The sequence below is a fragment of the Amblyomma mixtum genome, chromosome 5 (assembly GCF_055824585.1).
Source record: "Amblyomma mixtum isolate Tamu chromosome 5, ASM5582458v1, whole genome shotgun sequence".
In the NCBI taxonomy this organism is placed as follows: Eukaryota; Metazoa; Arthropoda; class Arachnida; order Ixodida; family Ixodidae; genus Amblyomma; species Amblyomma mixtum.
The window spans coordinates 105210516-105231359 of record NC_143016.1 but is presented as its reverse complement, the minus strand read 5'-3'; the positions used below and the strand labels follow the sequence as shown (position 1 = coordinate 105231359).

At 45.9% G+C, this 20844-nt stretch overlaps 1 protein-coding gene across 1 annotated transcript; it reads right to left on the bottom strand.

Moving 5' to 3' along the window:
- Positions 1 to 16896: 16896 nt before the first annotated feature.
- Positions 16897 to 20167, bottom strand: LOC149343252 (glycine dehydrogenase (decarboxylating), mitochondrial-like). The gene is made up of 2 exons (XM_089546918.1): positions 19903 to 20167; positions 16897 to 16978 (listed from the first exon to the last, which is right to left on the bottom strand). The coding sequence occupies exons 1-2, from the start codon at positions 20130 to 20132 to the stop codon at positions 16897 to 16899; spliced, it is 312 nt and encodes a 103-aa protein (XP_089403044.1). The 5' UTR covers positions 20133 to 20167.
- Between the last annotated feature and the right edge of the window lie 677 nt (positions 20168 to 20844).

Here is a 20844-nt window from a genome sequence, read left to right as displayed (position 1 = left end):
AATTCTGTCGCATGCATGAAGGCTCGGCTTAGAGGAAAAGCATTAAAGCAGTCATCAAGGGCAAATCTAAGTCCTTGCGCAGCATCGTCCCATCATATGTCGGACAGTCCCGTAATGTTCTTCTTGGAGAAACTATACAGAACAGTAAGTTATTGCGAAAAGATGCAGTATAATGCATCCTTACCTTGATTGTTTTCAAGTTTTTATTGTTTCTTTTTTTTATTTTAAGCGGTCTTTCGCAGTCCTGTGATATCAGTTTGGTTGTCATTTTTGTCCTTACTTTCTCTAACTTGCTAGCCTTTTTTTTCGTGAATGCGTTATTTTTTTTTTAAAGAGAAGGAGGAGTCCCCTTTCTTTATCACAACTTTCCATTCGTAGACCTCCCAATGCAATGATGCCCTCATAGGGGGTTGTGGGCATTCCAGGAAGTAAATAAGGCGCAAACATAACGGAGGGCACTTACGACTATTTAGGTGTTGTGAATGCGAAAGGATGCACGCGGGGTGTTCAGCTGCAGCGGCGGCGTATACTACTCTATAATGCAGTGGCCAGCGTAGCTGGCCTATTCGCCTCACCCGAATGGAAGTTCATGAAGACGAGAGCACAGAGCTTTGGGCTAGCTGGTGCATAGCAAATACGCACAAGCGCAAAAACCACGGACAGACAAAGGCTTGGACAACACGAGCGCTTTGTTGTCCAAGTCTTTCTCTGTCTGCGTTTTTTGCGCTTGCACGTGTCAGCTTGAAGACGACAATAACCAAACCAGAGCGATGGACTTGCAGTTCAGCGCGTGTGGTGTTGTACTGCGATGATGGCGCAGTATTTTTTCAGTGTCCGTCGCATGACAAAAAAAGGCTGCGCCATCACCGCAGCCCAAAACTTCGTGTGCTAAACTGCAAGTTTTTGTTGTTGTTGCCTCTGAAGCGATGAAGTGCAAGTTTTTCGCGCTGAATTTGGGTAGTGTCGTCTTCAGCCTTCATTGTCCTCATTGCACTGCTGTTTGTTTATGAACCCTTCGACATGTCCTTTCTAACTGCATTGCACAGCCTCTGGCAATTGATGGTCCGTTACATTGTGAATCTGTTGTTTGTGGAAAGGACCACTTGAGTAGAATAATTTTACGCTTAAACGAAGTGCATGCCCAGACAGAGTTCGAGCCTGAGTGGCACTCACTCTTTGTGCTGTGCTCTTCATTGCCTTTTTTTCTAGTTGTTTGTTGCTTAGGTTAGTGTAGTATGATGAAATAGCTATGCGCTCTGCATTGACTTTTTTCTCGTGCTTGGTTGCTAAGGTGTCTTGATTTGCCTCTATTTTCTTACGTTTGTACATAGTTTATGCACACGAAACATTGCACCACTGTAATAAATACCATGTTGAAAAAAACAAGAGTTTATAGCGCAGTGCTCCAATGAGGTGCTCAGCGAAGCTTATCTGTTCTCGCCGGCCAGGGTTCGAAACCCAATTCGGGGGGAAATTTATTTAGGAATTGTATTTTTCTTCTTTTCTGATGACGTAGACACTGCCAATGACGTCATGAGATTACGTGGGTTTATGGACCGTCTGGCATGGACAACGACAGCGCCGGATTTTTCCGCCTCGTGAGACATATAACGCTCTCGCATTTATAAATAAAATATAAGAGTAGCCTTAAGTTACGAGGCTTATCTGTATGCGGCTTGCGCTCGTCCAAAGGAGGTAAAAGTAATTGAAGGTATTTGTTCACCGATGCCTCATACTGGTACCACCACTGCTTCCACTTTGGGCCATCTGGGCACGAGTACTGCGAACATGCAGACGCCTACTGGAAGACACGGGGATGGTAGCGACAAACCTTTTCAAACTTGCCCTTCTCTGTGCCGCCATATTTCCATGGGGCTGTGGCGGCAGCTTTCCGATTGGAGGATTACAATCCGATAGGCACGTGTGCCTTATCATGTTGTAAACAGAAGAAAGGTTTTTAGGGCCAGATTTCGGTTTATTTAAAACGAAGAGAACCCTTCGTACGCTTCGAAAAAAATTTAATTGGGTCGATGAGATCCTTCCATTGTATAGAGAATTTATTTGATTTTTTTTTGCTGTCACGTGCGTCACCCAATTCTCCTGTTTCCTTTGTGGTTTTCTTTTTTTTTTTCCTGGCACGATCGTTAGGCTCCAGTTTCGTAAGTAGAAATCTTGGGACATGTGCAGTTCTTCTTTTTGTCACTCGGGATTCCTCAATTTTGGTCTTGTGTTCCATAGAGAAGGCACGTGCTGAACCTGGTGCCTTTAAGCCACTTTCGCATGAAGAGAAAATCATACCGTATCTTTCCGGGATTAGGAATCTCGTTCCTTCAGTAAAGCAAGGAAGGAAGAAGCAGAAATAATTTTCCGTGCGTAGGAGGAGTATATGTTGTTCGCCGCTTTGATTTCCTCTTTCAATTGGGAAAAAGGAGGCATTGGTTTCTTCCTGATTAGTATCGAACCTGTTGAATAAATCGGCGCATGTCTAGAACATAGACCGTTCTTTTTTCTTTATTCTTCAAGCGGAGCACTGTGCGTGATTTGGACACTTTTTTAGATAAGCAAACAATAGAATTGCACCAAAGCCAAAAACTACGAGGCATTGTGGGCAAAAAAGTGCCTAATTACAAAAATTACCAATTAAAGATTTGGTCTTCTCTAAAGGAACTCTGTAATCGTTTTCGTTCGTCTGTTGTGGTGCAGTAACCTGACAGTAACCCTGCAGTTATGCTTACGCTTCCTGAATACCTTCATGAGCCATTGGCGTTTTTCGACTTTTCCAATAGGCTTGCGGACGTTGTCGAGGTTACTCGAAGGCAATATAGTCGCTTCATAGATAATTTCTCCCCTTGATTCTTGTCATGTTGATAGAAAAGGTGTTGCCAGCGCCTACTGTGAGTTTTGTTTCTCGCGAAGCTCTGCTGATGGCTAGATGAAATGGCGTCAGTATGGCATTCAAGCAGAACTTTTTGCTGGGCTAGTTGGTTCATTGTGATATGAAAAGAATGCAAATGCATGCCTCGTTTACGCGAAACTGTCGTTCTAGATAGAAGTAGAGACAGCGTAGCCCAGGAGTTAAAGGAAGCCTTCTGTATAAAAAGAAAGGGCTTGGAATGTGTCAGTGACGCGTCAAAATCATTGTACGGGAGTGAACTTGCCTTTTTAGAACTACATTGCTAAGCTTTTATTGCTGACTATGTGTGTTTCAATCATTCAGTATTTTCTGTTTCATCGTTTTATTGTTAAGGTCTGTGCTCCTTTTTATCCCCACGATGTCATATTCAGCCAGTTTTTATTCCTTTCATAATTTCATTTCGTCAGTTTTTATGGGTTTTATCCTTGTTACCCGCTTTTGATGTTTTATCCGTTTTTATGGCTCTTTACACCTTGTTACTTTCACTGTTCATAGTCATCAAGTGTATCTCTTTTTGTTATCATCCCTTGTTTGATTCAGTTGACTTTTAGCTTGTTCACCCTGTTATGTTTCTTTCGCTTTTATGGCTCTTTACACCATGTGACGTTGACTGCATCTGATTATCTTTGCCACTGCCTTCCTATATAATGTCCGAGTTTCGCTCAATAAAAATTCAGTTGCCAGTTCAGCGCTCTTTCCTGTCTTTTCCTTGGTTCGCCTTCGGGCTTCTTTCACGCTGTTTTCACTCATATCAGTATGGCATGTTCGTAATCGTATGTAACGCTTGCAATTTATTTGTTTTTAAAACCCGTGATAGCCCTAACCATGTGGTGGGGCTGCGAGGTGTTGGAAGTACAAGGTACTACATACTGTAACGTGGAACGTTGACGCGCAAAGAAAAGAAACCTGTCCACGATATTGAGCTCAGTGGCAGCGATAGCAACAAGTTCACTTGGTGGTCGGCGAAGGTCAGCGTCTCCGATGCACCCTGCCGCCCTCAAGACAACAATCACGAATATTGCCGAAGCTGTTTTTTGACGTTGCAATCATTACAGAGACACCTGGTCGCCTTTCAAGTGGCAAGCAATCTGATATAGGCCGTGTGCTGGTGGCGCTGATGAAAATGATGAAAAGAGGCGGTAAAAAATTGGAGGGACACTTTAGCTCCGCCTTAGTGGTATTAGTGGTATGACGCGATAGCGCAATGGGTTAATTCCCGTATGTGCAGAATGTCAGTGTCTACTTTACATTCATAGATCCCTAGGGGTCCTCATACCTGCCCTGGTGCAGTGGTGCAGCGGTTAAGCATGGCGGATGCTCCCATCGATGGGCCTTGCGCGGCCTGGGTTGCTCTTCCCGAGCAACCAATCATTAATTTATCTGCCACCTACCATCGTGGGCAGTTTGCTCACTGTCTCAAGGGCACGTTGTGATGTTCATGAGACCACGTGGCATACATGCCTGCGAGGTTGCTCTCTGGGGACCACATGCCAGAGCCATGCCCGTGATTTTTCCCTCACAGTGCCGATGCCGACAGCACCAAACTCGGATTTTCTGGTGAACGGGGCCTTTAGCGCTAACGCGTTATAAACATAAAAAGCGTTCCATGCCAATATATATGTCTAATTTCCTGAATTGGAGGGAGTCCTGTTGTTCTCAAAATGGAATTGGTTCTGAGAGTCTCCCGCCGATGACAAACGCTCTTCGCGAACTTTTACAAGAATGACTTTTGAGGTTCAGTTGGCGCCTTGTTCAGCTCTTGTTGAGTCAACTGGAAACCTACATGAACCCAATGTATGCTGAGCCTACTCAACATCTGCTGAACAAACTTTTGATTGCTTGTACTCAACATAGTCTATATTGAAGAAGTAAAGTTTATTTTCAGCTTCAAAAGCTTTTGCAGAGAATACAAATAGTAAATTTATGCCCACAGGTGCATTAGTTGAAGCGTCGAAATGGACTCCTTTTAGAAAGTATTTGATAGGGCAAGTACTCCGCGGCATTTCATATTTCGATAGATCAGGGGTAAGATTTCACACAATAAATGAAAAACCATTTGAAAATTACATATGTAGTGATTGTTATAAGCACTGTGGAACATGAAAATGTTCTGTGCTATCACGGGATCTCATCTGACTTTTCTTAATGAGCTGCCTTCTCTAATAAAGAGAATATCTTGTTTCCCGCAGAAGTAGTCCTCGTTTTCGAAATTCTGTGGAAGCGCACACATTCACACTTTACTTGGTAACTGCTATTCTGATATTGTAATTGCGAGCCTTGAATACTTTAATTTCAGTAAAGCTAGGACTGCGCGAATAGGTCGAGGACAAGAGGCAGATGAACTATTGCAACATCACGCGTGCGCAGCCGTAGTGTTCCTTTCCTTGCCTCTTCTCCATGTTCTACTCCCCCTGCAGTCTTAGCTTTCCGCAAAATGAACCAACTAGCTCGCAAGAAAGTTCTACTGTAGCTTTAATTCTGTTTCTTTTAGAGGCTCTGCCAGCAACAAATTGCCAGGGGTTGGCTGATGATGATGATTATGATGTGGAAAACAATGTCTTCTATGGTCGCCAGGGAAATCAAGCTAAGACTGCGTGAATAAGACAAGGACAACAGGCAGAGAAACGAGTGCAACATCACGCGTGCGCAATAGTTGTGCTTGCTTCCTAGCCTCTTCTCGATGTTCTACTCGACCAGTCTTAGCTTTCCTCAAAATGAACCAATTAGCTCGCAAGAACATTCACATCTTTAATTTTGTTTTCGTCTTTTCTTTTGGAGGCTCTGTGAGCAGCAAATTACCAGGGGTTGGCTGATGATGATGATTCTTATGAAAAACAGTGTCTTGTATGGGCGCCAGGGAAATCAAGTAGAGCACGCATGCTCTGCTTGCACGATTTCTCTTAGCATATTATGCATCATCTGCGTACGCAATAGCAAGTGAACAAAGCCAGCAGGCTGTTGACCATGGTCTTGCCGATTTCAACGAAATTTTTGTAGAACGTAGTCAATGTATACATTAATTATGCGCAATTTTTATTGAATATATGTTGAATCCTGTCTCATGGCACTCGTGTCTAAGCCTAAATAAATGAAATCAGTTATACATGCGTCGTGCAAACAGAACCTTATCACATTTTACATATTAAGAACGCATGCACCACTTGTTAAGACTTGCGTAAACCGCTCAAACTTTTTTCTTGCGCAGAAAAAAGAGCCAGTAGTGCAATATGCCCTTTCAGGCGTACCTACTTCGGTGGATTCGTATGTGCACTCTTAAAGAGGGCCGCTTAATTACTGCTTTATTTCTGTTCTTTGTGAATGAATCAAGATGTTCAATTTCAGAACGTCGCATGTGAGCTCGATTACTTCTGCTTCACATAAAATAAATAAATACTAGTAGTAATAACTGACATAACTCTACCAACCGGCAGGCAACTACCTACGCTGATCCGGACACCCCTGTGTCGGAGTATATAAGGACGAAGCTGAGGTTTAAAACTCTTAGTAAGTTCACGTTATAGCATCATGTGCAATACTTTTCCGCGCTCTTTATCTGATGGTTGTATAGGCGAGAGTGTATGTATTTATGTATGTATGCATTTAGGTTCACACATGTGTGTTTATGCATATGTATGGAGCATACACGACTCTTAATGTCAGCGTCACGTTAACGACAAATTGTAGCAATAAATGTGAATATACCATAAAAAATTGCATCGGCAATACGAATATATTCCTAAGTACGTTTTTCTCAACAACAGCCGAGAATCAGAAAGCTGTGCTGAATCACCCCAGTAATTTCAACATGAATTCAACATGAAAGCAATGCAGAAGTTCTGTTGAGAATGCTCAACTCTAGCATGGTGGCCACTTTTCCGTACAATTTCAACTCGGCCTCACTAATTCTCCAACACGAGGCCATCCTGGTCCTAACACAAATTCAACATGGCATGTTGAATCTGCTAATAAGAAGTCCAACACTCTCTCAAGAAGCATTTTTGTAAGGGTAAGTTATAATCACTCTGGCCCTTTAAGCATTTTGCTCTGCTTCATTCACTATCATTGTGATGTGAATACAGGTGTACGGTCGCTCTTAATCTCCGAAATTTTTCTGTGCGGGCGTCACCAACGGCTGGTTGTAATTATTCTTTTTTACTGTTATTAAGTACCCACTTTAAGGATTTTGTATTTCTGATGCAGTCACTCCACTTTTGGCCTGTAACCAGAGCTGTTAGGCCAGGCTCAGGCAGGAAGGTATAGGGTAATCGTACATCAAGGTGCTTTTAAAAGGCTTTTGCGGAGTGACCGTGTTGCCGATAAGTCCACTCAACTAGCATTTTTATCACGTAGATTTCGCAGCGAGGTGTTCAGGAACGAGGAAAGAGTGCTAACTTCTTAGTCGCCTCATTAATACTCGTCGCGTTTTGGAAATTAGGCGTGGTTTGTTCTGCGATGCGCCAGGATATGAACTTCATTGTCTTCTTCATCCGAAGCAAGAGGCGTCCCTGCCTAGCTCCACCAGCACTCAAAGCGAGCTTAGCATCGGGCTTGAAAGTGCGAGTTTTGTAGCGAAAGCTACACTAGGCTAGGAGAAGCCAATTTCGCGGTGCCTGCCAGAGGCCAAGACTGCGCATGCGCCGTTACCAAGGCAACCAGTACCGCGGCAACCATGGCCCCACTCGGATTGTTAATCATAAAAAAAGAAAAGAATAAGAAAAGAAAAATGAGGTCCAGGTGAGAATCGAACACCGTCTGGCAGTGCGCGAGAGGGGGCACTGCCACTCTGCCACGACACTTCGACGTTTGAAGTTGAATAAAGGTGCTTCTAGTGCATGCACAGTTCTTAGAAACGTAACTTTGAGATATGTATTAAGGGCTACATGAGTAATTATGAGCATGTTAATTACAGATGTCGCAATCAAGTGAGTACCAAATTTCCTCCGTTTCCGGTAAATTTCCTCCGTTCTTGGCGTGTAGTAGGAGCACTATCATGCGGCTCCCACTGAAAACCCCTCTCGTAATGTGCGCTGGTGGCCCAGCAGATGGCGCATGTTGCGCACCGCGCACAGCTTTCTCATTTCCGCACGTAAAGACACTTCAGTGCACCTGGAATTTTGTAGCTAAAAGTACACTAGGCTAGCAGAAGCGCATTTCGCGGTGCCTGCTAAAGGTCATTACTGCGCACTCGCCGTTACCAAGGCAACCAGTACTATGGCAACCGTGGCACCACCGCCGCTGCGCCGCACTGCGCATGCGAAGGGTTTCGCCGTGCAGCTTGCACATGAGCCGGAAGAGATGCGCTCGCTCCTCAGAAGCGCACCATGGAAGAAGGAGAGCGGCCGTGCTTGTCACGGCAGCAGCACAGGCTGCGTGAAATTGAGTCTCCCGATGCAGAAGCCGTCGCATGTTATAAGTCCGGCCGACAGCGTGAAAACGAGGGGAGAAAGGCTAAGCGGGCGACCGAGACGCCCGAAGAACGAGAGGAACGTCTCGCGTAGAGACGCCGCCAAGTTGCTGAACGACGACGACGGCGTGTCGCTACCGAAATGACAGTAGGCGGAACTGCTTTCGCTACGTATATCCTGGCCTAGCTGAGCTAAGCCACTGCCAGTTTTTTTTTATGTTTAGTTCCTGCTGGTTTCGTACAGTACCAGCGAAAGCAGTTTTACGCCTACGTAAAACCGTATTGAACGCAATGAAGTGGTTTAAATAGATCTGCCTCTTCGAACTTTTGCAGCACGTTGACTCCTCTTTCTTCGACCCAGGTTGTAAAAGTGCCGCTGCTACTATATTTATCATTAAAAAATTTTCGATGTGTTTGTTGCGCGTTATTAAACAACATTCTTTGCCGTCATTTATGGTGATGCCTTGTACAAAGCAGGACTTCTACTATTTGTGCGAACGCACTATTTCAGACGTACCAATCCCGAGCAGGAATATTGTCTTGTGTGCATCTTGCCTTGTGACCTTGTGGCGTCATGACCAGCTGCCTACCGGATTGTGAGCAATCTGACCACCGTGGAAGGTGGCAGTTAAATTAAATGAACAATCCCTACCGGTGGCTGTGATAGAAACAGCCATCTGTCAGTGCAGGGACGCATCGCTTAATTAACCACTGCGCCACTGCGCTGGTAGTGATTTGAGGATTCGCCGCCATCTATGAGCGTTAAGTAGAGAATGACCAAATCTGCATATATGGGCATTAACCTACTAAAGATCTTAGGGCGGATATTAAGTGTCGCCTGCTTTCGCACGTGTATTCGGTTTGATTACGTTAAACCCCATACCAATTTTCGATCTTAATTATGTGGTTGCAAGGAGGCTTGATGAAAGATTTGGGGGAGGGCATAATTACAACTAAACCCTTTCAGTGTGCCGAAATTCTCCGCGCTCATCGCTCTGCACGCGGGCTGAAACCGTACTTCAAGTGCGCTTCTAATTTGGCATCCTTTTTGTGAGATTTTCATTAACTGCCCATTTTAGTCTATGGCGACAGATCCACAGACTGAGCAACAGTATTAATCCTTCAACCCTGGGTATCTTATTTCGGTCGCAGATTCTTTTGTTCTGTGCTTTTAGAATGTCTATGGCCCTATAACAACGTAGTAAAAACTTAAAGGCCGTGGTGCAAGTGCTAATTGATTTGCAGGGATGGTGTCAAAATAGGACTTGAGGGCTCAATGGGTGTAAAATGCGAAAGGTACCACTTTAATACTTCAGTTACCGAAATTCAGAACAAAGACCTGAACAAAGAAATTTCTTATTTTGCAGAGTGAGCTCTAAGTTTTTTTTTTTAACTATTTAAGGAATAGATGCATCTTGAAGTTGCCACGAAAGACGCTGCGCTCTCCTGTTTGCCTTCGTTTTGCATCATTTCAACCCGTTCTTGCTACCAGGCGTGTGTTCCAGCTGATAGTACGTCACGTCAACAGTATACATGTTCAAAACTTGCATAGCCTTCCTGGAAAGCGACTGCGGACAAGACGAACGCTTTCTCTAAACCTTTCCCCACATGTACGTTCTCATCTCTACGTTCTCATGTACGTTCTGCATCTCGCTTGCGCCTGCTTTCAAACCAGCTCTCTACTGTAGAAGAATTCACAAAGTGAAACATATTCTACTGCGTCTGCATCTTGACCAATTGCTGTTCTGTACAGGCGACAAAATTCCCTCGCGTCTACGGGTTATGAGGCGCGGATATTCCTCGACCGAGGAGAAAGCGGAGGTTGTTTATGACCACACCGAATAGGCGTTCTCAACGAAACGTAGCCAAGCACGCTTCATTGTTACCAGCGTCGAGAGTGTGCTACACGTGCTGCCCGAGCAGCGGTGCTCGAGTTGCAATGTGCATGCCCCGCTCGCTTCTTGCAGCCCACTGCCGATACTTACAAAAAGATGAAAGCGGGTGAAAAAAGCAATAAAAAAGTTGGCAGTGGCTTAGCTCTGCTATGCAAGGATATACGTAGCGGGAACAGTGACGTCACGTGGTTATGCGCCGGCGGCAGCAGCGGCAGCGGCGAGCGCGCGGCGAGGCGCGCCAGCTGTGCGCAATGACGTCGCTCGCTCCTCGCGCATGCGCAGTGTGGTCGATGGAGGGAGCACGCACAACGACGAGACTGTGTGGCCAATGTAGCTCAGGCTACAAAAGAAGGAGGGGGCACTTAAAATCCGCCTTATGGGTATGACGTGATAGCGTAGTTGGTAATTCCCATATATGCACGATGTTATTTTCTACTTTACATTCATAGACCCATGGGAGCCCTCATCCCCCTCCTGTGCGGCCCAGGTTCAACTGCCACCTGCCAGGATGGGCAGTTCGCTCACTCTCCAGTGGGCAGGTTGCGATGGCGCCCCAAGGTCACGTGACCTAGGTGGCCCATCTGTCTCCAGGGTTGCTCTCTGGGCACCACCTGCCAGAGTCATCCTTGTAATTCTTCGCTCACAACACCGACAACACCGACGCCGGGTATTCTGCGTAACGGGACCTTTGACGATATCGCTTTAAAAACGCAAGGTGAAGCGTCCATTTATTCTCACTGTTCCCTTCCTCCGGTTGCTGTTTTGCCGACATGCGTACTATCAGTAGTCATTTCCGGGTTTGATCCCAATATTCACCTTCTGAGATAGCGAAACTTTCTATTTTCCAGTTTGTGAGAAAGCTAGTTTTAAGGTTTTGTTTATTTCCTGCGGGAAATATTCATGTCCGCACTTCAACAAACTGGTCACTATAGGTGCACCAGAAAAAAGAGTATCAGAACTCAAGCATCCAAAGACCTTTATTTATTTCTAACCAATTTCTAGAAAGATTACTTATCATGATTCAACGGCCACCGCTGGCACCCAATGCCCGGGTGCGGTCACAATCGCACGTGCCTAAAACGTGTTGCAGCGCAGCCCCTACGCATTCACTAATAGTTACGACCTGTATATGAGCTTGGATAGGCGTTTCACAAACCATCTAAAAAATCTGTGAGGAAAAAGAGCAATGGTTAGTCAGATATAAACTTACAAACTTGCTATACCTCGGCTTCTTCCCCTCATGCCTACGATGCTGCTGCTACTTTTTGGTTTGGTTTGGTTTAGGGGGTTTAACGTCCCAAAGCGACTCAGGCTATGAGAGACACCGTAGTGAAGGGCTCCGGAAATTTCGACCACCTGGGGTTCTTTAACGTGCACTGACATCGCACAGTACACGGGCCTCTAGAATTTCTCCTTCACAGAAATTCGACTGCCGCGGCCGAGATCAAACCCGCTACTTCTTCCTTAAACCACACAGCTCAATGGAAATTCGTGAACAGCGATGCAAATAGCAACACAAATCCCGTAGGAAGCACCCTATAGAAAATTAATAGTATTTTCCTCCTTTACTGAGGCGCGAGCAGAATATTTTGTGTTGTGGTGTTAATTGACACAACCAGGGTCGAAAGGGTTTATGGCCGCTGTGGTGGCTCAGTGGTCATGGTGCTCGGCTGCTGACCCGAAAGACGCGGGTTCGATCCCGGCCACGGCGGCTGAATTTCTTTGGAGGAGAAATTCTAGGGGCCCGTGTACTGTGCGATGTCAGTGCACATTAAAGAACCCCAGGTGGCCGAAATTTCCGGAGCCCTCCACTACGGCGTCTCTCATAGCCTTAGTCGCTTTGGGACGTTAAACCCCAAAAACCAAAAACCAAACCAAAGGGTTTATAAAGGCATCTAAAGGATATCTACAAGTTCATACAAATGTCTAGCACAATGCACATCCAGGAGGTAATAAAATACTTGTCAGCAGCATGAATTAATGAATTATGTCACACGTGACTAGAGGAAGTTAAACTTTATCCATGAATCTTGTATCTTAACGGAGATTTGTGTTCTGCTGGTTCTATTCTTGCCTGTTCAGAGAGCGCATAAATGCAACGTCGAACGCATATCGCATTGCGCACATTCACTTGCTGCGGTGAGCATACTGTTGTCCTGAACATGAGCAGCTCATGAACACAGATATCAGCGTTGCGGTCGAAAACTGCAAAAGCGGTCGATAGACATCATGTATCAAAAGCATTACTATACATTTTCAGCATTACAGCAGCGTTCAAGATATCAGCAGCAATGACCAATACAAAACTGCTTTGTTCACTTTAAAATGTGAGAAAAACTTAGTCACACTTCATTATGGTCTTGTGCTTTCTTAAGCCATGCTAACTGCGTCAGTTGCAAGATTTTTGTTACTGGCTGAAACGTGTGGTGCCGAAAACCTCTATGACAAAGGTATAGCCAGGTGGCTTGTATGCCACCTCTTGCTTCGGTTCCGCAGTCACTCTATTTGCTGAAATCCAGAAAATAAATGAACGAATAAATGAATAGCCAGTCTCAGGTTGTTATTCGCCTGCGGCATTCGAGTTCTTGTAATATGCCATCACGGAGAGCAATAAAAAGACCGCCGGCTCAGAAAACACAGTGAATGTTTGATCTCAGGCAGGACCTTGCGCTCGACGTGCCTTGGTTTAATGACATTTGCAATTTTTACGGTGCACGAAGGGATTCTTTCCGCCCCTTCTGAGCAGCCTGACAAAATTCTCAAAGTATGTCCAGCTGAAATATAGAAATTGAACATAAAAAAGCAGGCAAAATACGAATGGAACGTGCAACGCACTCAGAAGAGGAAACAGCGTCATTACGTCAGGCGGTACACAACACCCTAGAGCCAAATCACAGAAAGCGCACTTCAGAGATTCCTTCTACTGTTTGGTTTGGTTTATGAGATTTAACGTCCAAAAGCGACTCAGGCTATGAGAGACGCCGTAGTGAAGGCCTCCAGAAATTGCGACCAGCTGGGGTACTTTTACGTGCACTGATATCGCACAGTAGACGAGCCTCTTTGCCTCCATCGAAATTCATCCTTGTATCATGTATGACAGCGCGCCTCGCACACGCGCGTACGGGGACACATATCCCCTCCGTTTGCATACGAGCCGAATTGCAACATACATATTCCCTGCCCAGATCATAAACTACGTGTCCTTTCTCTTCTGACCTGGTTCCTCAAGAAACATAAAAACAGCGCGCAGCGAGCTCAGCATTGTTTCAAAAGTTTCAGCCCCGCTCTAAACTCAGTGGGAGCATCTCTCCAAATATTCTTGCGTCGTTCCCATGTAGCGCACCTAAACACGTCCACGTTAAAGTGCCGTGCGTCTCCCTTCGCGCCACTAAGGCAGAACTCCGTGTAGAACAAGCTCGTGCGAGGACTAGATGCGCCAGTGCCATGTAGGCAACAGCTCCCAAGGGTAAATGCGCAAGCATCCAATACATACGCACGCTGGGGAGAGAGAGATTTAGAGAAGGCGAGGAGAGAGAGAGAGAGCCGTAGAGACGGCTTAAGCTCTCTCCATTACGGGCAGCAGGTCCATGCATGATATGTGTACGTGTTACAGATACAGCTTCTGAAACCCCTCCTCCACCGCATCCTTCCTCCCTTGCGCTGCACTTCGGCGACGTCGTTATGAGAAGCCAGGATAGGGGCAGCGCACGCGGGCCCAGCCGTGACGCCTCGCGGTCGTATCCCACAAGCCTCCCCACGGCTCGCACCAGAGCCGCCGGCTTCGTGCCTCAAAAAGCAGGAAGGGGGATGCGCCAGGCGCCCTCGGCGCGTTTCGGCGGCGGCCCCAAGTTGAGGCAGCAACGGCCGTTTTTATTTCGGTCGTAACTCCTTAAAGCGCACTTCTGGGTTCGGTCACGGCAGCGAACGCCGGCGGCCCTGTTCTCGCCGGTCCCCTAATGTTCGCTGTTCTTGCGCTTGTTGATGGTTGTTCGCTCTCGCGTCCTTGCTTTATTTGCGGCGTTTATTGATTTTAACAGCGTGCGCGCTCCGTGTCGGCTTGCAAGAACGAGGCGAGCGCGGTGCACGAAACGTGCTACTCGGAAGAATCCAAGAACGAAAAGGCACACGGTAGCTCCTTCAGGGGTAAACAGACACTTGAAATTTCGATTTGCTTCTCATATTTGATACTGCGTACGTAACCGAAAACGTCATTACGACGCTGGGAATGAGCATCGAAGCATTGCTTATGTTCAAGCAGTTTCTTTTGGGATGGCCCATTCACTTCGTTTAAGCTTCGTTTTGTTATCTTCGTTCCTGGCTTCGTTAAAGAACAAAGCGAATGACAATATGGCTCTCCCTAGTCGGATGTGAAAGATAAATAAGCTATAATTGAGCTTGTGTTGCTTTTTTTATCGTTACGGCTATGCATCCAACCCGTAAGATCTCTTGAAGTTTGAACGCCGAGCGGCCCGGGACCAGAGCCGACTGTAGTAATGGAAGTGTTGCAGCGATCCATGCTTCCAGCTCCTTTTGCCGCTTATTATGTCGAGGAGGACCGCTGAAGTAATCGCTGGTCTTGTGGGAAGGAACTGCAAGAGTCCTTTTGCACGTAAATACGTTGGATGCAACTGTGTTTATCGGTCCGCTGGCCTGACAACTTTGGCAAAAGATGGCATCAGTAACTTGGTGTTACAACCAAACAGTATTTCTGTCAAGGCTCGGTGATTATTTCTGCAGGGGCTACCGTGCTCTCTCTCACACCACGCAGAGCTTCCAGGTCCAGACTTGATCGATCTCAATAAGAAAAAAAAGAAAAGAAATACGACGTGTACCTGCCACTACATGATGAAAAACAAAACAAAAACGTTATGGCCCAAACACGCAGAGCTGCATAGGAAACCATGCGTGTTCAGCCTTGCAATTAGCAAGCGCACACAATTCAATTTGTCATTCGTTAGCGAGCCTGATGCTCTTGTTATTTTTCTACGCGTCCAGGTTAATTGTGCTCGCATGACAAAACACTGATTCGCAGAACGATGCGAACGTACTTTTCGCGGATAAAGCAACGCGAAATTATTATTCGTTGTTCATAAATGCACGGCATGAAGGTTTTTTTTTTTTATGGCTGGCATGCACGTGGATGATTAATCATTGCCATCTGCATGCTTGGTGTGTTATTCCCAGGGAAATAAAAGAAAAAGGTATAATCGGGATGGAAGTATGTGGTATGGGCATGGCATGAAAGCAGTTATATTTTTATTATTCTTTGAGCTCCTCAAACTCCGCGCATTTACACTCTGCCAATTGACCTTCTTTCCAGACAAAAGTTCCATGTTCTAGAAAAGTGGCGCAGACAAGTGTTCGAGACAAATATTCTAGAAAAAAAAATTCCTGAATAAAACTTTGTTATGCACCCTGAGCAGAAGTGTAAGAGGACGACAATATCTCTTCTTAACTTTCAAGGGGTTTTATTTATTTATCTTTTACGTAGTGTAGTCTTTCCTAACGCTATGGAATGAGGATATCAAAATGCAGAAACAAGCCATTACAATGTGCGCCATACGAGCTACTACGAAAGCACGAGGAAACGCACAACAAAAACACGTCAAAAAGTCTTAAAGTTGGTTCAAAGGTAGGGCGCATTTAATGCAAAGAAGGCAGTTGCAGATTGCTATATATCTCAGAAAAAAACTCTCTGAACAATTCAAAACTCTATCTGAACAATTCAATACAAGCGCTTGAAGGTGAAATGTTTAGTTCGTGACTGATTCAGATTTAAGCTAGGCCGGTGCCGCCTCCCTGGATTAGAGGGCAGATTCCTTGCTCGTGACGTCATGGGTGCCATGAAGAGGCACCCTGGCAGAATGCACCAGTTCCCGATTAGGAGATCTGACAAACGTGCAGACCCTCTCCCTGCTTCTGTTTTCAAACATATACTTCTGTCTATAAAGTCTATAGACTCTATAGACAAGTCATAGAGAACAGTCTGTAGGCAATACAAATGCTATAGAAAGCCTAGAGAAAATCTATAGATTTATGGCTATACACTTTTCGTAGACTTGTTTATAGACAGTCTATAGACTACAAATAGACACAAAGAAATATCTATAGGAAGGCAATAGAGTCTATAAGAAGTCTACGCACTGTCTACAAACCATTTTTATAAGACAAAAGTAAGCTGTTCACAAGGCAACAAGGCTGCAGGTACACATGTCATGCAAATCACACCTACGCCTGACGCCAGCAGTCACAGGACTGCTACCTTACCGCGCACCTCAGTCTACAGCAATGTTCTCCGCAGGCAAGTGTCAACAAGGCGGCGAACGTTGAGTGCTTCTTGAAATGCTGTGTAGCTTACAGACTGTCGGATTTCTTACAAATTAACAGTGCTTATACAAAATAGATGCAGCGGAAGATTGAACTTTTTTGACACACAGAACCTCACAGGAAGGCTACATTAAGGTTGTGTGTGTATCGTCAAAGTTTTCTCTTTTTGGCTTGTCCATGCAGGCTATGCTTGAGGGGTTCCCATTGTTAACGGCGAGCCTACATAAACACAGCTTACGAGTAAATTGTTACTTTACACCGATCCTTTCGTCCCTGAACTTTACGCGCACTTTAGCTGTGGCTTAGTTTAGGCACACTAGGCGCAGTCTAGTTTAGGCCTGGCCTTATAGGCAGACTTACTCTGCTCGAGTCTGGACCACAGCGAGAGTCTGCGGGTGCACCTTGTCGGAGACGAGCATCGTCTTCTTCTTGGTGAACCTGCACAAGAAGGGAGGGGACAAGTCGCAGTTCAGAGCTGGTTCATCGTACACCCGCCCATATTCCCATTGGCCACTTCATGACGGTTAACCGACTACGGCGCTGCCTAAGAGCTCCGCTGTGCGCTATCCAAGGCGACCTGCGACGTACTGTCAGCGTCAATTGAAACGCGAACAAGCCAATTGAAACGCGAACAGCACAAATCGCAGATATTAAACTAGGGAGGCAAAATACATGAGCAGTTGATTTTCCCATCGAAGCGGAAAAGACCGCTCTTCTGAAATGTTAATAGCCCACGCCTGTATTTCACCTCCATCCTCTAATATGCTTGATTTTTTGTGCTCGCGTCTCAGGTGTTTTGTTCGCATTTCATTTGACGCTGATAGTACATTTTTCTACTGTGTTCACGTTATGAGCACCGCTGAACAGTTCGCCTGGATACCGAAGGTGGAGGAACACTTATTTAACCAACACGTTTTGGCACAAACAGAGCTGCCTGAAATCAGTTCGTGGGCTCTGTCGGGAGGGCTTCAGAACTGGTTTTGTCGCAAATCGGTGATTGAAGTCAAAATGGCGGTCTCACGGCAGCCATCTTTAAGTTCATCCTTCAGGGCGGCAGCACAAGTTTCGGAGGTCTGCTAATAACGCCTCCTGTGGTAACCCCTTCCAGTCATTTATGGTTCAAAAACATTTATGGTTTTCAGTCTGCTCACGAAGGGGCAGCGTTTCAGTCCTTTTACAGCGCAGCAAAGTCCTTGAGGCCTATCACTGACACAGCGTCACTTTTATTTGGATGCTGTGAATAGAGCAGATTTTAACAGATTTTCTTAAGCTGTTGATGTAACGGTAGAAATGCTACCAAGCATAATGTTCCCTTCTCCTATCCATCGTACTATGCGAGGTAAGAATTTTCTTGTCCGAGCACCGAAAGTAGGCAGCATTAGACTTCAGCACTGTTTTAAAGTACATGAAGCAATATTATGTATGTCATTCAAGGCTATATTTTGCTTTCTGATGTCTGCTACCATGTACCGCGTGTTTCAGCAGAATTTTTGCTTCAAAACAAGCTTCTACGCTAAAAGATTAGCTTCTCCTGAATGGCAGTGTTAGTGGTGGCTGAGGTCAGAAAACCGGCGCCATAAATGTATGAGACGGTTAACTGGACTTTTATTAACCAGCTTCCTGGCTGTTGGTTACAGCCACCGCTGTATTTGGAGCGTTGTAGCCAACCGTTAGTGATAGTAGGGTACGGTGCTGAGCCCGAAACTGCTCAGCCCCAAACGGTGTGGTACGATATACTGCTCGGTTCAAGAGAGAAGCTAATCAGGGAACTTTGGGAAGCATACTGCATACAATCAGGAAAAGAAGGGCCATGTGTAAGCGTGCCTTCTATCGAGCTCTCAAATCAGGAAAAAGAATTTTTGGAAAAATAAAAACAAACAGCTAAGTCAGAAAGATAATGCATGTTTTTTACTGCTGGACAGGACGTTAAAAGATATCTTGCCATGACGATGTGATCACGGATTTGTTTTTGTTTTTGTTTTTTGTCTTGACAATGCCTATATATACATGCACTCAGAAATAAACTTGCAGTTGATAGTTTGCGCACATCTGTTCTGTGTCGTCCCTGATTGTGTCCCAGTTCCTTCGTAAGCGCAACAATGCACGAGAATAACAACCACCAACTAGCCCAATTTGAAACTCTCCTAATGAATAAAATGAAGTGGCCTAACGCGCTGGAGCTGCCCTTGTGATCTGGGAGACAACGTAGTGGAGAGCTCAAGAAAAATTTCAACCGCATAGCCAGAACAAAAGATGGTAGTTCAGCATTCAAAGGAACATTGAAGATAAAGTCAAATCGACCTGCATCTACTTATTACCGCTACATAATGTTAGACAGGCTAAATTCTATGAAAACAAAGCTCTATGATGCGGAAAACAACAAAAATGACGGACGTCACCACCACACGCTCTTTTCGGACTAACTGCGATGACTAACTGCGATGATTTCAGTACTGCCGCCGCGGTGGCTCAGCGGTTATGGTGCTCGGCTGCTGACCCAAAAGACGCGGGTTCGATCCCGGCCGCGGCGGCTAGAATTTCTTTGGAGGAGAAATTCTAGAGGCCCGTGTGCTGTGCGATGTCAGTGCACGTTAAAGAACCCCAGGTGGTCGAAATTTCCGGAGCCCTCCACTACGGCGTCTCTCATAGCCTTAGTCGCTTTGGGACGTTAAACCCCATAAACCAAACCAAACCAGACTTCAGTACTCTGTTTGTGGATCTCTGGGGCAGGGCTATACCGCTATCCACTCCTAACCAGCTATCACGGAGTCTCTAATAGTACCGTCGTCATCATTAACGTCGAGAGTTTGCACTGAGTGATAAAATTGGTTTTGGGTAAATTGATATTTGCGGAAAGGAAATGGCGCAGTATCTGTCTCACATATCTCGGCGGACACCTGAACCGCGCCGTAAGGGAAGGGAGGAAGGTAGGAGTGAAACAAAAAAAGAGGAAAAGGGGTGCAGTAGTGGACGTCTCCGGAATAATTTCGACCACCTGGGGATCCTTAACGTGCACTGACATCGCACAGCACGCGAACGCCTTTTGCGTTCCGCCTCCATCAAAACGCGGAAGAAGATACTTATGTTCGGCTTCGAATTTCCCAGCCATTAATACATTTTTTGCCGACAAACGAAGAGGGGGGCGGCAGAGAGTCAGGTGGGTGGATAAGATCAGTAAGTCTGAGGGGCGGGGGGGGGGGGGGGGGATAAGGTGGCCGCAGCTGGGGACACGAAAGGGTTAAATGGAGGGGTGTTGGGAGAGGTCTTTGCCCTGAAGTAGGCGTAGTTAGGCTTATGTTGATAGTATGCGAATGCGCATTTTTTGGAGCTTCCACTAATCATTATTGCGACCGTACACCCACCTGGTGCATAGGCCCATGGCCTCGGCGGCCGCCGTGCCTTCGTCCAGGAGCGAGGCGTTGGCCAGGTCCAGGCCCGTGAGGTCGGCCACCATGGTCTGGTAGTTGAGCAGGTTCTCGAGGCGGCCCTGGGAGATCTCGGCCTGGTAAGGCGTGTACTGCGTCGTCCAGCCTGGGTTTTCGAACACGTTGCGCATGATGGTGGCCGGCGGCAGGCAGCCGTAGTAGCCCATGCCGATGTACGAGCGCCACAGGGCGTTGCGCGACGCCAGCTGGACATACACAGAGCGGCGCTGAGACTAGCCCACGGTTCGCGATGAGAAACTAACGCCGCGTCCCCCTTAATTGAGCATTTCGGTATGCCGTAGAAGTATTGTACACAAGTACAACACACGTATGCAGTGAAGCTCCGCATAGATTCATGACTACCATACTCCACTCCTTCGCAACACGTAAACAGCAGGTTGTGTGGAAAACCCGTTTGGAACCCGTGAGGAAAATCCAATAAGTTCAATCAACGCAACATTTCAATCAATCCAGTCAGTCAGCCAAATAAAAAAATTGTCGATGATTGCGTTACTTCTTAATGCGAAATTCGAACGCAGCTAGTCAGCTGTTTCAACTTTTCGATAGAGGGAGGCAAAGAATTCGAGCAAGACATGTATGTACAATTACAGGCAACTTGTTATTTTTCACACATACGCCCTCTTCAAGAAATACTCCAGTAACATTTCTTGAATTGTCATGAAGGAAGCCTTGTGGTCGGAGAAATAGATGGATATGCTCGACTTGGTGCACCAATGCCTGGTTTTCAAAGACGAGGTATGTGCAAGTATTTGGCGAAGTTGTCACAGACGCGGAAGGCGTTAAGAGCGAGAGGAACGGGATGTTCTCCCGCATGAGTGCAGAAATTACTGTTTGTATTTATGTATACATTAAAGTCCC

What these genes read in the sequence shown, in the direction of transcription:
- LOC149343252 (XM_089546918.1), bottom strand. Translation starts at nt 20,132, where the DNA reads ATGGGCTACTACGGCTGCCTGCCGCCGGCCACCATCATGCGCAACGTG. An exon ending in GCCATGGGCCTATGCACCAG is followed by an intron (nt 16,979 to 19,902) that starts GTGGGTGTACGG and finishes CTTCTTGTGCAG; the next exon opens with GTTCACCAAGAAGAAGACGA.